At 35.9% G+C, this 17,403-nt stretch overlaps 3 protein-coding genes across 5 annotated transcripts; 1 reads left to right on the plus strand and 2 right to left on the minus strand.

Moving 5' to 3' along the window:
- Positions 1 to 1,537: 1,537 nt before the first annotated feature.
- On the minus strand, positions 1,538 to 2,624 carry rbp7a (retinol binding protein 7a, cellular). Its single transcript, XM_041799225.1, has 4 exons — positions 2,552 to 2,624; positions 2,048 to 2,226; positions 1,711 to 1,812; positions 1,538 to 1,597 (listed from the first exon to the last, which is right to left on the minus strand). Exons 1-4 carry the CDS (start codon positions 2,622 to 2,624, stop codon positions 1,538 to 1,540), a joined length of 414 nt encoding a protein of 137 aa, XP_041655159.1.
- A 1,178-nt stretch (positions 2,625 to 3,802) lies between these two features.
- LOC121517455 (nicotinamide/nicotinic acid mononucleotide adenylyltransferase 1-like) lies at positions 3,803 to 12,433 on the minus strand. Of its 2 annotated transcripts, none has more exons than XM_041799222.1 (5): positions 12,365 to 12,433; positions 11,961 to 12,111; positions 9,803 to 9,986; positions 7,030 to 7,154; positions 3,803 to 5,420 (listed from the first exon to the last, which is right to left on the minus strand). In XM_041799222.1, the coding sequence occupies exons 2-5, from the start codon at positions 12,073 to 12,075 to the stop codon at positions 5,020 to 5,022; spliced, it is 825 nt and encodes a 274-aa protein (XP_041655156.1). In that variant the 5' UTR covers positions 12,076 to 12,111; positions 12,365 to 12,433; the 3' UTR covers positions 3,803 to 5,019. The 2 variants fall into 2 exon arrangements, with proteins under 2 accessions (XP_041655156.1, XP_041655155.1); XM_041799221.1 differs by having other exon boundaries at positions 11,961 to 12,089; positions 12,365 to 12,425.
- On the plus strand, positions 12,428 to 17,088 carry lzic (leucine zipper and CTNNBIP1 domain containing). 2 transcript variants are annotated; one of them, XM_041799224.1, is made up of 8 exons: positions 12,428 to 12,497; positions 12,635 to 12,701; positions 12,996 to 13,119; positions 13,249 to 13,384; positions 13,489 to 13,587; positions 13,742 to 13,837; positions 16,585 to 16,666; positions 16,761 to 17,088. In XM_041799224.1, exons 3-8 carry the CDS (start codon positions 13,019 to 13,021, stop codon positions 16,814 to 16,816), a joined length of 570 nt encoding a protein of 189 aa, XP_041655158.1. In that variant the 5' UTR covers positions 12,428 to 12,497; positions 12,635 to 12,701; positions 12,996 to 13,018; the 3' UTR covers positions 16,817 to 17,088. The 2 variants fall into 2 exon arrangements, with proteins under 2 accessions (XP_041655158.1, XP_041655157.1); XM_041799223.1 differs by lacking the exon at positions 12,428 to 12,497 and having other exon boundaries at positions 12,508 to 12,701.
- Positions 17,089 to 17,403: the final 315 nt, after the last annotated feature.

Below are 17,403 nucleotides of genomic sequence, written 5' to 3' on the forward strand. Positions count from 1 at the left end.
AGACCCACCTTACCAGAGAGTTAGAGGAGTTGCTGCAGCTCGAACATATTATAAAACATTTAACAGTTTTTAAAGTGTAGTTTAACTTTATATAGTTGAACTAACAGAGGCATTTCTAAGAGTTAAATATAACTCTGTATTAGTTAAATTAACAACCTTTACCTAAACAACCTGGTTGGAAATCTATTCTCCTGTTGTTCTTGCCAGTAAGGAAATATATTTTACTATACAACTCCAAAGTACTTAAAATAAACTTTAAACTTAATCATTTTTACTACCGTTTAGGTTGATTTTAAGACCAGTACTTTTACTTTCACTGAAATAAATTTCAACCAGAGTTAATGTACTTTCACTTGGGTAAAATAAACTTTTCAGCTTTACCTCTTACACTACATTTATAACAATGACTGAATAGAAATTAACAATCTTTATGTTGACATTCTTTTTTATTTTGCAGGTCAAATAGAAGCACAAATATTAATTTCAGTCTTTATATCAACCATCTAAGACCAGCCAATGTGACCCGTTATATTAGGGCTATATCAAAGATTGAATAAACATTTCTTGCCTCCTCACAAACTTATATATTCAATCAAAGTTAATAAAACATGCCAGATTTGAGAAAGGGAATCAGATGGATAAAATGCAATGTAAAAACATATTTACACATTTAAATGAACCCATACGGGTCGGATAAGAAAATGACACTTGCCATTCTCAAAAGCCATTTTATTATAGCAACTTCACATAAAAATATATTTAAAGTATCCTTCACCTCTTTCAGTGGTTACAAATGTATTCACATGCATGGATTCAATGTTTTAACAAACACCTTAAAAGCAAAATGGACAGCACAAGCCTGTGCGTAAAAAGAATTAAAGCTCATATGAGGAACCTTCATTTTTGTGCTAATTTTGGCAACCCCTGAGGATAAAGTGGTACATCTTATCTCTTAGCTGATTCTGTCCTTGCATATGTGTTAGTCATGTTTTTTATCAAAAAAATCTGACCTGCTTCCAACAACCATGTACTTACCATCACACAAATATGAAAATAGTGTTTTGGATGCACGTCTCTTTATTTCATCAGACGTCTGTCCTGTGGCAGTTCTTACGAGAATAAAAAATAACCGTATGGAAATAATCAGTCATGTCACTAATGGTTTTGTTTGCTTATGAAGATTTCAAAGAGGCATCAATACCAATCTGTTAGGCCCAATTTAAGTCTCCATACAGGAGCTTTATGTATCTCAGATTTACCCTGAGATATGAAGGAACTGGGCAGCCAGCCAGCTGACATGCACCAAATTCAACTTGGCTTTAGATTTTGTTTACCCGATACCAAACACCACTGAGCTGCAGACCAGCAAAGGCCAGCATCTGACAAAAGCAATGCACTGATGCCATCAAGTGGCAAGATCCAAACCCTGCAGGAAGACGTTTGAAGTCACATTACTACCAACTTCACTGGAGTGTGGTTTTCTTTCCAGGGCTTTGGTCAAATTAATTCCAACTTTTCCAAATACTTTTGTGATCCTTCACTCATTTAGGTTCTTCTTGAAAACTTGTTTGCAGACTTCTCCCTCACAGTACAGCGCCTGAGATGAAAAACAAATCACGTCATTAAAATAAAATGCCAGTAAAAATAATTAAATACAGTTGATTACAACATTCTTGTCTTAGCGTACAGATAATGCCTTCATATTCTTACCAGATGTAGCTTTTCATCTTCAACCCAATGAGTCCAGCCTCGGTTCTTCTTCTCTCCGATCTGTTCACACACCAGTTTATTCCCCTCCCATTTCACCAGTGACTGTACAGGTGGCAGAAAAAGACAGATTGAGCATTTAAAACACATAACAGAAAACAGGAAATTAAAAACAACACAGAACACAAGATTACATTTTACTTATATACAGTTTGGACATTTTCATAGATTCCTCCAATATGGGAAGTGTAAATCACATTGTATCGTATTGTTCTGCATCAAAATTTGCATTGCATGTTTTTTTACAGATGCTTCCCTGCTATTAGGCGTTCATCCTCACCTTCACATGCCTGTTGTCCAGTCCCTGAGTAAACTCCTCAAACTCCTGACCCACCCTGAAGGTGACGGTGTAGTTTCGGAAGGTACTGGTGGTTTTGATGATGAAGTGGTCCCCCTGCTGCTCGATCACCTTCCTCTGCTTCAGCTTTAGAGCAATCTTTCGCACATAGGCACCTATACCTGGAACAGTAGAACAATGTGTAACCTAAATGTACTAAAAGAAGTCCTGCACAGGCTGCAAACAACACTAGAAGCACATTCTCAGGCTCTCACAGACACATGCATACCATAAATAGCACTGCTGCAAAAGCACAGACAAATGTTTTTCCCCCTAATGTGATGCCTTTTTTTTAACTATTCGAGCCCTTATATTAAATCCTATAGGATGGTAGTTTGTTGTCCTTTTGGAATATGAATGCAGATATGTCAAGTCTTTCACCAGACATCTAATTATAATCAATACTTAGAAAAAGTGTTGGGAGTACAAAATCAGAGCAGGACCTACCCAGAGCAATCATGTATCCTTCAAGGTTGACATTACTGACGAGATCCCATGTACCACAGAGGCTGGCCAGCATTTTGATGGCTTTCTTGATTCCAAGGATGGGGAAACAATGAAGTCCTCAGGCTGAGGGGCTTTTGAGCTTTGAGAGACTGCAGAGTCAATGCTGCTTTCTCAGTAACAACCTGGAGGTATAAAGGTGTGCCTTTCTCTCATTTGCTGTCACCTAAGGACCATGTCAGACTGAAGGAGGTGTTCTCATCAGTACCAGGGTGTAGATGTAAAGACAGACAAGTCAGACTGGTCTCACTGCACATCAAAATTTCCCTCAGGCGTCAAACATTGGCAACACACGTCCATAAACTCAAGGAAGTACAGTGACTTTGTTTCTTTCACTCTTGATTTTCAAACTTTGATGAACAGATGAGCATTTACATTGTAAATATGGTCATTTTAAGGCGAAGAACACATGGCAAAATTATATACTTCAAATCTATAGGTGAATGTATTTCCCTTAAATATCAAGATTATTTGTGCATTAACATATTATTATTGATATTATTTTTGTCAAACTATAAGGTGACATTTCTAATACTGTCACTCCTTTCTGTGAGAGAAGGAAAATAATACAGGTAGTTGTAGTAAAAGTGGCATGCAGTGTTGAGGGGAATTGAGAAATCATCCACTTCGACAGATGGTAAATCACAGGGAGGCTGTCCAACAGTCAGGTGCTTTTCCTCCTCCTGATGTTTTCTTAGCAGAAAGCAGGTCAACAGTTTAAAATGTGATGCAGAAAAACGTGTCACAGGTGTTTTCAACCCCACATGTTATATGTGCTCTCTGTAAAGACGCAGATTTTAATTCACTGTTAACAATAAACCATGGCTTTTTGTCATGATAAATAAAGCATTTAAGCTGTTAATTTGCATAAATCCATTACAGCTTCAATAGTATTTAACTCTTTTCACCCACACCCGAGTTAAAAATAAATGAGCACTTACATTGATAACTTTGTGATGATGTAATCAGCTAAGCACTCATTTAATCATATGGCTCTAACAAGGCATGCCACTTGATATTTCTTCTTTCTGATGATTTCCTGAAAGATAAGTTCACCCCCAACTTGACAAATGGCATTGTAATCAAACAGGAAAGGGGTCATTTTAGCACTTATTTAACAGCTTATCTTTGTGATAATGGCATCTCGAAAACAATGAAAAGAACCCAATGTGAAAAACGATGAGGGTTGTTTATTTTGTTTCCAGTCATTGAAGATCAGTCCTTCATCTTTAAATCAACAGAAAAACATATTCGATGCAAATTTCATTCCTTGCCTCAGGAGGTAAAATCCCTCTCAAGGTAACGAGTGGAAAATGTGATTAGATGAGTTTGGAAAGTGAAGATAGTAAGCGCAAAAATGAGATTAAGAAAGCCTAACTGTTAAAAGAAATTTGTTCCTTTAATTGTTTTAAGCAAAGTCAAAACATGCAGACCATTACACACAAATTAGTACAATTCTAGATAAATACATGTTTTAAATTTATAATTAGGGTTAACATTTAGCTGACCTGCAAGCAAGGATGGAAAGTAACTAGTTACATTTGCTCAGATTACTGTAATTGAGTAGGTTTTTGGAGTGCTTGTACTTTTTGAGTCTATTTTGAAATCAGCACTTTTTACTTCTATTTAAGGAAGATTTAAACAGAGTAACTGTGCTTACTTGAGTACTATACTCTTGTACTTTTTCCACTTTTGTTGACTACACAGTAGCACATAAAGACACAATGATTCCACATCACATCTTAAAACAGCACAGTAAAAATCAGAGTGTTGATATCTCAGGGTTAAACATTTTGAAGCTGATTTCCAAAGTGTAATTTTAATCCCATTCTGAGTGAAATGGTCTTCAGTGTTGGAGATATTTAACAGTGTGGGTCCATCAGTGTTAGTTATACTCTGTGAAGGGGCAACTGATCTAAGCTCCGCCCATTAAGGTTTCACATCTGGGGTGATGTGTGGGCAGAGTTCCCCATCATGCCCTTGGGCAGAGAGTCTAGAAGTTGTTCTAGTGGATTGTTGTTGTTTTTGATGTGTGACACTTTTGCACCACGAGTGAAGTTATCCACTGAGCTAGAGTTCATGTCTGAGACTTCAGGTGTTTCTAAAGGACTACTCCACCTTTACTTGACTACAAAAGTTGGGTGCTTTTTCCACCTCTGCCTGCAAGCTGGTTGAACTATTGCTCAGTTATTTTTTTATGACTATCACACCTTTTCACAAAAGCAGGTAATAGTGTAACAAAGTCATCTCAGTCAGAGAACTTTACACAGATTAATATTCTAAAAACATTTGAAAATATTTTTTTATTTGGTAGGCACTGGAAGAAGCATAAAAAAGCAGACTAAAGTTTGTCTTATTTCATGTAAATCACAGTAAATTCACAGCACTTCCTGCAAACAGCAACAACTTCCTCAGCTTGAGGAGGCTCCTGTGTATCTCTGAAAGGGTGCTAGAACCACGTCTGCATTCTTCTGCTCGCTCTCAGCACTGTAGAGGCCCTTCTCCTTTATGTAGTGCACCACTTTGTCCGGCAGCAGGTACCTGACGCTCCGACCACGCCGCAGTGCCCGGCGAACATGAGTAGCCGAGATCTCATTGGTCACCCACTCTTGGACCACGATGATGTTCTTGCGATATTTCCACAGCATATCTGATTGGTGGATGAATTTGTGTGGGTCATTGCCGCTGCGGGTGATGCAAACCAAACCGTAGCGGCCCACAATCTCAGCAATGTCCTCCTGCTTCCACAGATTAGGGATGCCGAAGGACTCCAGGACATCTGCTCCACACAGCAACATCAGCCGAACAGCATCTGAGCATGAAGAAAGGAAATACTCAACATATACTCTCTTTCATTTGCATTACAGAGTAACCAAGAAAATAGCAATGTTGAAATTTAAGAAATATCTAATATTTATAAAAGCTTTTGTAAAACAAAATCATTTGAGGTGTATTCATGTGATTTACACTTTTCTAATTGATCAATGCTTAGGACAAAAAGAACATTTTAATGAGCATGATTAGGAGTTGTTAACACCTTACATAACTTTACAACACGGCACAGAATGCTTTTCCTTGTTCATGCTTGAGAGGTGCAATGTAGATGCCTATTTCAGGTTCTCACAGTCTTAAATCTCGTCACTAGATGCAAGAATGTTGTAAAACCATGTAGGAAACTTGGCAGCTAGCTTCCCTATCTGCACCACTGACGCACTAAGACTCTTCTCTTCCTGTTAGACATGGTTGACCTTTGTGACGCTGTGTAGTAGGTCAGTGGTGTGATCAGGTACACCAACAACATAAATCGACACCGCACCCTTAAGCAATTGCCTCCTGTAGTGAGTTGAGCTGAATGCAGGACACTTTGATTACAGTGGGAGTAGAACCAGACAGGATGACTATAATTAGAAATCAAAACAGGGAGGAGACAGGGGTGGCAAGTAATTGCATTTACTCATATTACTGTAATTGAGTAGCTTTTGTGAAGTCTGTAATTTTACTTTTATTTAAGTCTATCATGGATGGGAGTGTTGTATGCCACTACATTTTACATGGCATCTGATACTGAGTGACAAACAAAAATGAATGAGGGAAAAACAGAGATCTGTGCTTCTGTGCTTTCCATTACTTGTGTGAAAGTGTCTGGATGTTTCACCCATGTCAGTCAGTTGCACATAGCGAGATAATGACTCCATGTGTCATTGAAAATGTAGTGTTACATTGCATTTTTTTTATAAAGTTAACCAACCTGGTTGTACATTTATTCTCTTGCTTTTTTTGCCCAGCAAGAGATCTCTTCTGGTTCTTGGTCACCTCTCTTACTAAGGCCCTTCACCCCTGACTGCTCAGTTTAGCTGCGTGACCAGCTCTTTGATTGTGCCAAACTTCTTCCATTTGAGAGTTACGGGTGCCACTGTGCTCTTGGGAAACTTTAGAGCAGCAAAAAAAAAAAAAAAAATGTGTAGCCTTCCCCAGATCAGTGTCTTGCAACATCCTGTCTCTGAACTCTGCAGCCAGTTCTTTTGACCTCATGGCTGGGTTGTTTCCTCTGATATGCGCTGTCAGCTTTGGGGGCCTCTATAGAGATGTGTGTGCCTTTCCAAATCATGTCCAATCAATTTATGTTACCACAGGTGGACTCTAATCAAGGTGTAGAAACATCTCATGTCATTATGGGGCTATGATTTTAGAATTAATGAGAAAAAATAAAGAATTACACAACTGTAGCATCAGGCTGCAACAGAACAAAATTGAAAATTGTAAAGGATGTCTGAATACTTTCTGAATGCACTGTAATTACATTATAATCAACATTACTGTACTTTTATATAAGTGCAACATCTTTCCACACCGGAGGAGAAGAAGAAGAGAAATAAGAGGAACAATAGTTGCATAATTACACACATTAAAACTTGGCCTACCTCTGCCTCTGTGACAGGATGAACTTTCCAAATGATTCTCCTCTATTCGTCTCCTTTTTGTGTACTTGACCGTGTCCACATCATCAGTGTTCTGCTCTGCTTCCAGCAGTTCTTCAAAGTGATGCCTAAGAAGATAAAGAAAAGGACAGAATTCTTGATGTGTAACAGCACTGCATTACGTTTCCCATTGAAGAAATATGCTTATCAGCAGTATTTCAGTAAATCATCTTACCTATCAAATAAACAAATGTCTTTTCATTTAAGTGAAATGTCATTTGCCAAACTGACCATCTAAAAGTGAGTCACTTTTTTTTTAGTTGTATATACATTTTTCACATTTTTAAGTAAATTACACAGCATGAATGAGCATGAACATTTACAAAGAGAACAACGAGTGGAGGCAGCTTTAGTTGCAATGATTATCAAATAGCAAGTAAGAAGTCCATTAGTGTTCAGAGCAGAGGTGGAAGAAGTACAAGACTGTTGTTTTTAAGTAAAAATCAAGTTACTTTGGTAAAAATATACTTAAGCGGGGGTAAAATTATTAGTCTATAAATCTACTCAAGTAAAGAGTCAAATGTAAGTCATTTAAAGTTTACTCAAAGTACTGAGTACTAGGTTGCTACTTTTGACACCCAAAGAGCTTGTACAGTGAAATTTGATCCTCCCTTAGTGTGTAATAACAACAAGAGAATCTAAATGTGGTGTGAATTAACCTAAAGTTAAATGCGACAGCTGTTTTGGGATAAAATGAGGAATCATTCGGTTGCTTGGTGCTACTGAACAACGTGTGTTGTTAAAGCCGAATAACCAGACAGTTCTGTGTTGTTGACCGAAAACTTGGACTGCCTCATTTAGACTTTCAGCATTTCATTTTAAATCAGTAATAAACTCTTTTCAAAATGTAGTAAAATACAACACCTCACCCAAAATATACTTTGGTAAAAGTAAAATTACTGATTTTTTTAACATAATCAAGAAAGTAAAAGTGCACAAAAAGCTACATAATTACAGTTATGTGTTAATATATTTAGTTGTTTTCTGATTCAGAACCACAACAAGATAGCGTCCTCATTCCCTGCAACAAAGTGGGTCCAGTCCTCCTACTTCTAAGTAAGGGTGCTGCCTTTAATCTTGGCAAAACAGACATCATCTCTATTTTGTATATGTTATTATTTTCTTCTGTTCCTTCAGGTTTTTGGTTTCAGGTTTTAATGTTATAAGCCATGGATGATATCTTGCAAAATCCATTTTTTTAATTAAACCAAAATACAGTTCTATGACATCCTTTGGTATTCCATAGCAAAAAAATATCAATGTCAAAACTATGGAATTATAAAATTACACTACTTTCAAAGAATTACAAAGTCAGGTTTTTGATCACTTAAATTTAAATGGTGAAAGCTAAGCTTTAACAAGAAAACAGACACCACAAAACACACTAATAAAAAACCATTACAGCTGCATCTCAAACATGAAGAATTTCATGGAAAATTTCCATTCATTCAATTTCAAATTTAAACTTTCATATATTCAAGAACCTTTGCATATAGTGTACAATATTTCAAACAATCTAGTGGTTTTATCTTTCATGAAACTCAAAACTCCAGTATTTCAAAGTATTAGACTATTACACAAGACAAAAAAAAGAGTGCTGTGTTGATGTAACAAGGAGCCAAACAATTATTAAGTGCATATATGAACATACTTTTTAGCAGGTCAGCACTTGAGCATTACAAACCTTTGTTGATTGGTCTTCTGTAATGCTCTAACAGAAAACAAAGTTAGAGATTATAAAAAATAAATAAAATTTCCAAAGTATTCTATATTTTTGGTACATTATGAAGATAGAATAAAACAGAATAAAAACACACAGTGAACTGGGCTCCAGGTTGTAAAAGGAAATCCTTAAAGGGTTGTTCAGTAATAATATAAAGTGCTCTGTGTAGCATGTGATTGCAGGTAAGGGTCCTTACTGGTTAAGATATTTAACAGCAACAAGGACAAATAATTGTGTAGAAATGTTTTTCTTTACATAGGAGACTTTCCTCCTGAGGGTAAAAGCTAAAAGCAGTGAATTAATGGATGACTGCGGTCCTCTAAAATGTTACCAGACGGGCATTTGACTGCCTTTCTTTGATGATGGGACAAGCATAAGACGTCACACTCTTACAGCTTTATACTTTATTCTGGCTTTATCATTTTTATAAAGAAGCAGTTCTCCTCTTATAAAATGTGACTCTCCTGCCACGCCATACTTTTATGAGTTGAAAAACTTGAAGAACACATACAGTATATGATTAAGAAATTGAGCAGTGATAAAAAAAGCTAATCATTATTGATGGTTAAAGATACTATAATTTTGAATGATATTCTGATGTATCAGGCACTACTGAATTATAATTTCAATTTCAGAATATGATGTTTTGGTCCAAAGCCTACAATTATGGATCAGTGTTATTAGACTATTTTTTTCCAGTGTCAAATATAAAGATGAAATTTCCTAAAAAATGTTAAAAGAACTTTGTGTACAAAGTACTGAATATTTATAAATCATTATTTCTACAGTGATATCAATCCTCTGTGGCTACTTCTGTTAAAAGATGTGACGGATGTGTCTCCTGAGGTGTTTCAATGTGAATTATTAAAGGGAAAATGAACACAGTGAGCAAAGAAACTCTCATTATGACAATGGGGCCTGTGTTTATCATAATATCTCTTTATGACAAACAAAGACCCCATCCCTGATAATACATACAAATTTCTGACTTACCGAACAACTTTAGCTGTCTCCACCCACTCTGGCTGCAGACTCTCCCAGGTGTCCACAGTGATCCAGTCTGAGTCCTTTGTGGCCAATCTTGCCATCTCCAGCCGATGACAGGCCTCGATCAAACCCTTCTTCTTATAGGCATCACCCACGGGAGAGATGATGCCTTTTACCACCCTGTACTGACCTAAAACACAATTTAGGTGATGTTAGATGTTTAAAGAGTTTCTGTGAGGACAGTTTAAATTTTCATCCAGAAAACGACTTTAGTTTAAAAGTATAAATTGTTTATTTGACAATGTAAGACTCCCCAACTTTTACATTCTTAGAAAACCGTTACTCTGTGGCATTCAGGAGATTTAGAGGAAAACGTTTTGTTATTATGTGGTGTAAAGATGAATTTTTTGTCTCATTAAGAATAATTACAAAGCAGAATCCAATGTTAACTGCAATTTTACTAAAAGGACGAGGATTCCTTCTTGTTAGCAAATCTAATTATCTAACTGGCAAAGCCTAGGAGAAAAGGCAGTATAAAATGTTTTAGACCACGTTGTAAAAGGAGAAGGTAACCATGTAATGACTTAAACTGGTTGACAAGTGCAAATGTATTTTCGGTGTCTTGTAAACTCATGAGTGTTGGTCTCTTTGTGTGCATGATGTGAATGAAAATCAATCAATCAATCAACTACATCAACAATGACTGAAAATGTAGAAAAGTGAAACAACTGTACATAGTCGGTAAAGATAAAATTGTGGCATGTGAGTGAAATGTTGCCATATCTTAACATAGTTGCTGTATTGCTTCATTGCTATAACCTCCGTAAGGATTTTTAGCTCATTATGAAACACACTGATATTAACATCAATGGCTCCATATGCAAACTACAGGGCCAGTCTTTATTTCTTTAATTCTGCAGCAAAGTTTATGGATAAGTAATACTTCTTGCGCACAATATTATCAACACGGTATTGGTACACATTAGCTTAAAAAGTAGCTAAATTATCACGAATGGCAGATCTTAACATTCCTGCCATCATTTACAACTGACCTATGTTTGCCAAAGTCTTTTGCATCATTCATCATCATTCCTAAAAATTGTACGTTGTTGTTTTGTTCACCCCAAAACTTTAAATTGTTTTTTTGTTTTTTTTTTTTGTTTTTTTTTCCTAAGGAATGAAGTTTCAGGTCTTAACGACATTCAAATCATAGTACTGATATCGGTATCGGATAAAATACATTTTTAAACATCAGCATTTTGGATATTGGCAAAGCAGTGCATCCCTACTTTGACCATTCAGCTGATGCAGGGGGAGATATTTTTTTGTAAAATTAAAAGAAGGATTAAAAAGGATATAAATCCACAAAGAGATTAAACATTTATTTAACATGAAGATAGTAACAGTAATACTGTGGCATTTAACCATGTTCCATACAGGTTCCGGATGCACTGATGTAAGTTTTTATAGCAAAGTACTAATTTTCAACACCTGTTAATGGGAGGCTTTTAGAGGTTAAAGATAGAAATACAGGAAAATGAGATTTCTAAAGAACATAATACATTTGCAACTATGGTAAAGTAAAAATATTCCAGACAGATTAAGTACAATTACATTAAAATAGAAGGTGATATTGGAGATAGTTCCTTTGGATAGGCAGACATGCAAGTACATGTTTTTATGCGTGGGAACAGTACTGGTGATGAGAGGTACCCCTTTGCTACACAGGGTACCGAAATCAACAAAAAACAGAAGTTCTTGAAGACTGGTGGAGGTTTTGAATACATCTTGCTAATCCATGAAAAGTTTTAAAGACAGTTTTGAGACACAAAGACTTAAACCTCTACTCCACAACAGTTCATCTTAATTCAATATTATTTGTGCACAGTGCAGTTGAACTATATTACAATCAATACAATACTTCAAGAATTAAAATGTCTGGTCGAGACTCCAATCTAGAAAAACGATTTTGGGGTATAAAGGAAGCAGATTAATTCACATCATACTGCTATATTCTCATTAGGTCAATAAAAAAATCCACTACAACAGATGTGCAAAGTTTGGAAGAGATAAGAACGTTCCAGTCAGAGTAAATATAGTAAACACACAGAGATTCATTACACAGAAAATGGGGAACATATGAAGAAAGTCTCATTTACTCGACCTGTGTCTTCCAGATGATCTCGAGCGAGTTCAAACATTCTCAGGTGCATGTTGGTGATGGGGTTGAAGGAACCACAGGCCAGCAGGACGACTTTGGTAACATCCTGACTCTCCATACTTCATACTGGGGCTGGTTTTACACAAAGCAGACACTGTTATACAAAAGATACCAGAGACTACAGTCATTAATTGATTTCAAAGGTCGCATGTACGAAGCAGCTGGCGAGTTGCACTTTATTAGTGCAATAAAGTGCACTAATAAACTGTTTACGTTAGCTTTGTCTGTTATTATGCAATGCATGCTTTAGACAAAACACCAACAAAACGCTGAAAGTAGACCACACATTAGGAGTTCATATTTCTTAAACTGTATTGTAATATGTGTTATAAATATATTGTACAAACCAGGAGAAACAGCGGTGCTCAGTTCCTCTTTAACGTGCCACAGCTTCCTGTACTATCGTCCTGTACGTCATTACGTTCGAGCAATCTGATTGGACAATATCAACCAGGAAAAAAGAGAGCCGCGCCTACGCTTGTAAGCTACATTCACTAACCTCAAACTCTTCGACTAACATTAAATAATTTTAACCGAAATTGAAAGAAGTTAGTCTTTGTGGTTAATCATTTTTCACCGAAGTTCACCCCAGTTATTACGTTATTTTTTTTATACAGTTGTCAGCTGATGCAAATGTCAACTCACTGAACGACTGATTTACAACTGTTTACAAAGAGAGACCTGGTGAGATGTTTTGTTATAGCATTGTAGCTAGCAGTCAGCTAACATGACAACATTTACAGTTATATAACAATGTATAAGCTTGAAGCTAATACTTGTCATCCACAGTATTTCTGTAGTAAAGTGTGTGTTTTGTTAAATGTTGAACAGGTAGTCTTCACTCTGGTCTAACGTCATACTGATGCAGTCAAAGTAGCATGCTAGGTTCATGATAACTTATATGTGAGGCACAGGGTGAAAAATAACCAGGAATACTAACTTTGTCTACTGTTTTATTCTGCCCTGCGCTATCAAAAGGTTGGAAATACTCTGAACAAAACATGGCTTCTCGGGGGAAATCGGAAACTGGAAAATTGAGGCAAAATATGGAAGAACAACTTGACAGACTGATGCAGCAACTTCAGGATCTGGAGGAATGCAGGTGCACCAAAACAAACCCTAAAATAATAGTACAAAAATTAAATCCAAGCTTTGAGATAAATCAGTAAATTTGGCTACACATGTGTATGTATAGACATGTTTTTTCTCCTCCTTTCTGTTTTTATCTTAGGGAAGAATTGGATGAAGAAGAGTATGAGGAGACAAAAAATGAAACATTAGAGCAGCTGAGTGAATTCAATGACTCTTTGAAGAAGATCATGACAGGAGATATGACACTTGTGGACGAACTAAGTGGAATGCAGCTGGTATGGACAATCAGAAGATTAGGTCCAACAACTGTTTATGTAGAGATGATAGTTTATAGAACAATTAACCTGTCTGAATACTCCTATGTTTCTTTCTTCACCAGGCAATCCAGGCTGCCATCAGCCAGGCATTCAAAACCCCGGAAGTGATTCGACTTTTTGCAAAGAAGCAGCCAGGACAGCTGAGGACCAGACTAGCAGAGGTTTGCATTGTAGCCTTGTCAATATAACTGTTGTTGTGATTGTTTGTATTCTGTATTTTGTAGGTGTAATTCAACTCCTCGGCCCCTCTTTAGTGTCTCTTCATGCTGATAGGCCTGATAATTGACCTGAAACGCATGTGACATTTTTTCACAGATGGATCGAGATGTCATGGTGGGGAAACTATCTCGGCATGTGTACACCCAGCAGAAAATGGAAATCCTCACAGCCTTGAGAAAACTTGGAGAGAAGGTGAGGATCGCAAACAGAGGAAGGATGATATTTTTCCATGAATGATTCAACCACACGCTGCTCTGACGTATTTTAGTCATGTAATTATCACCAGACCAACAGTCAGATGTGGGAAAAGTACCAGACTATTGTACTCAATCAAAAGTACAGTTCAATTTTACTTTGGTCTAAATTTTCTCATGAGAAGCAAATCACAAAATGTCCTTAATTTTCAATTCACAGAAGATGCAGTATTTCTTTGGCCTAAAATATGTTTAAAAACACAGCCTAATACAATTTTTGAGGCAGGGATGTTATACTCTACACATCACGCAAACATTCAAGTGCCATTATTTTAATATTTTGTAAAAAAAAAAAAAATCCTGTTGCCCTTGTTTTTGTATGTTTGTCTTCTTAAAAATGAGAAACACAAAATCATCATTCCTTCAGTGCAGAAGTTCATATGGAACTGTCAAAAATAATTGCAATTAGATGTTCTTTCAAAATTGTCCAGCCTTAGTTTAATCTAAAAATGGGTTCTTTATAATATAGAATGATTTAGTGTTTTTTAGCTGAGAAAAACACAAGATGAGGAACTTAAAAAAATGATCACATATTAAATAGCAGTTGCAATAGTGGAGGGTAAAAAAATGTTGATTACTTTCAGGACCAGAATCTAGCTTTATCAGCCAAGTATGCTTATGCAACAAGGAATTTGACTCTGGTAAGCTTTGCTCTCAGTGTACAGGAATTAAACATTAAATATAAAAATAAAGAAACTGGTGTTATTTCTTGTATATACTTTCTCAAATCATTCAGCCCTAGTACAGTACCTACTGTTAATAACTAGGAGCCATCACAGAGAAATCTGATCTTTCTTAATGTGCTTAATTATAAGTCGTGATGTGACTTGAAATAAAGAAAAATAGCACAGCTGTTTAGGGATGAAATGTAGGATGATTCTGTTGCTGTGTGCTACTAACCATCATGTGTTATTAAGGTCACACTACTGGTTGTTTTCTTATTGTTGGAAGAAAGCTTGGACCTCCTCCTTTTGGCTTTTAGTGTTATTTTTTATTCAGTTCTTGATGCTTTTTAAAATGTAATGAAGTACAATACTTACCCGAAAATATATTTAAGTAAAAGAAAAAGTATGGGTTTTACAAAGTACTCAAAAAGTACACAAAAAAGCTAGTCACTTACAGTAATTTGAGTAAGTGTAACTAGTTACTTTCCACCCTAGCTGACAGTTCAGTGATGCTCAATGTGTGACTCTTTAGTGACAGCTTGTTGCTCTTTTAAGTCTTACTTGGAAAAATAATCCTCCCAGAAAACCTTAAAAAGGAAATTTGACCTCAGAAACGACCCATTGAAAGTCATATCAATTAATTTGTTTCCCACACTTATAAGGGAGGCTTTAGATTTCTCTTTTAATTGGAAACCTTTATTTTTTGTCTGTATTTGTGTGCAAGAGAGAACACAAAAGATAAATATCACTAATTCTTGATAAAATGGACAAAACATGTTCCAAACTTGTACTTTTGTTTTAATATATTAATTTTAATTGGAGATTAGTGTAGGTTGAGGTCTTAGCTAGCAGTCATGTGAACAGATTTTTTGTTCAGCTTTTTTTATTTCCTCATATGACTTTTTATGCCAGTCATATCGTGATTTTTATTAACTCTGTCAGACACTTAAATGTATTGAATTTTAATTTCATTACCTCAAAATGAATGTAAAGTTTTTGTTATCTACTTCTGGCATTCAGTAATGGTACCTAGTAATAAAATGCATTATTTTCACTCTTTTTTTTAAACCTTTCACCTATCTGAAGTATCTTATCTCTGAAATTCATGATATTCTATTTCTATCTTACTACTATTGTTGATGGTCTGTTTTTATCTTACTACTATAATTGATGGTCTGTCTGTCTGTCTGTCTGTCTGTCTGTGTCAATTTTCAAGCTACACTGGTGCTCCAGTAGTCCTTCACTCTTCTTAGTAGACTTCTTAGGTATACTGGTTCAAAACTGGAACCATGAAGAAGTCATAAATATGTACAGAATTTCTATAAAATGCCAAAATGTTGTGCCAAGTCATCATCTGGGGACTTCTTTGTTCCATTTACCTGATAAGTCATATGTCAGAGCTTGGAAAGATGTCACACCTGAGTTGAATGCGTTCCATTTGTTATGATCTTGTCTTTAATATTAACCACATTAAACTAGTGGCTTTAAATAAATCAGTTACTGTTACATATAGATTAGCTGGTGTTTTAACAAATGAGCAGAATAAAATGAACAGAGGACAATGCATTTTTTTGTAAAACAAACAAAGCTGCCATCTGGCAAGGCTGACAAACATGACAGAGTTAACAATGGGGATTAAAAGTAATGGCTTTAACTAGCTTTTAGGCCCAAATCATTACCCTAATTGACTATAGATAAAGGAAAAAGGAAAAAATAACAGTGAAACCAAGCTCTCTGCATATTCTGATTAATATGTTTTGATTTAGTAATTATTGGATTCTTTAACATGGGAGCATTTTCACTCATGCATCCATATATGATTATTTATACACCCCCAGGTTTGGATTGTGGCCCTTGCAAAGGTATTTTTTCAACAGTGTGGCTCTTTAGTTGATCAGGGTTGAACACCATTGGTGTAGATGTTTCAGAAGGGCCTGGACCTCATTTCATAAGAGGCTGTCATCTTTTTAAAATGTTATGACTCTGAAATTCATAAGTTTTGTGTCTGACTGTTTGACAGCTCACTTCAGAGGATGAGACTTTTCTCACTGAAAATGCCACAGCCACTCTGAGCCAGTTTGAAAAAGTGACTGCAAACTCAGGTGAGAATGATCATGTGTTTTCACTAGAATGTTTGTAATTACAAGTTTGTGCATTAAGAAATAAATTGACTTTGTTTTACTGTTTTTCTTTCAGGCTCTGAAGACAAAATAATGGCTTTGGCTAGCTCTGGAGTGAAAACAAATGCGTAGTTGTTTTACAGAATGTTAATATTAAGTCCTTTTTTATTATCCAGACAAGAAATGTGCCAATTGATCATTGATTTTGTAAACAATCAATGCACTTGTAGGTGTTTCTGAATATCCTAACACTTTTTAAGCAGTATTGTTTAACAGTCCTAAGATTTGTAAATGGCTTTTATTCGTCCATGTAAGTATTGATTGTATCAATGGTACAAAGATTTGATTTGTTGAATGTGAAGGTTTGTACATGAATGTGAACAGGCAGTTCAAGAGAAAAGTTATTTTGTGGTTTGAGCTGTTTTTCTTTTTCTGGCTGGACTGCTGTGATCACATTTCTTTAAAACTTTAGTGGTGAAATTGAGGTTTTTAAGAATATTCTGTTTTAGTTCAGCATATTTTCAACATGTCTTTTTAAATGAGAATGCTTTCTGTAGGGATTTTAATAGAACAGCAGAAATTAAGGAGCTCATTCATTAACACTACGAAGTTGTTGTTTTTTTTGTAGCATGCATATTTTATATATTTATGCATACACTTTTATTAGGCAGTAAGCAGTGTGGTACCTGACAATGACTTGTGTCCTCATAAGGGCCTTG

The sequence above is a fragment of the Cheilinus undulatus genome, linkage group 11, assembly GCF_018320785.1.
Source record: "Cheilinus undulatus linkage group 11, ASM1832078v1, whole genome shotgun sequence".
Classification (NCBI taxonomy): domain Eukaryota; kingdom Metazoa; phylum Chordata; class Actinopteri; order Labriformes; family Labridae; genus Cheilinus; species Cheilinus undulatus.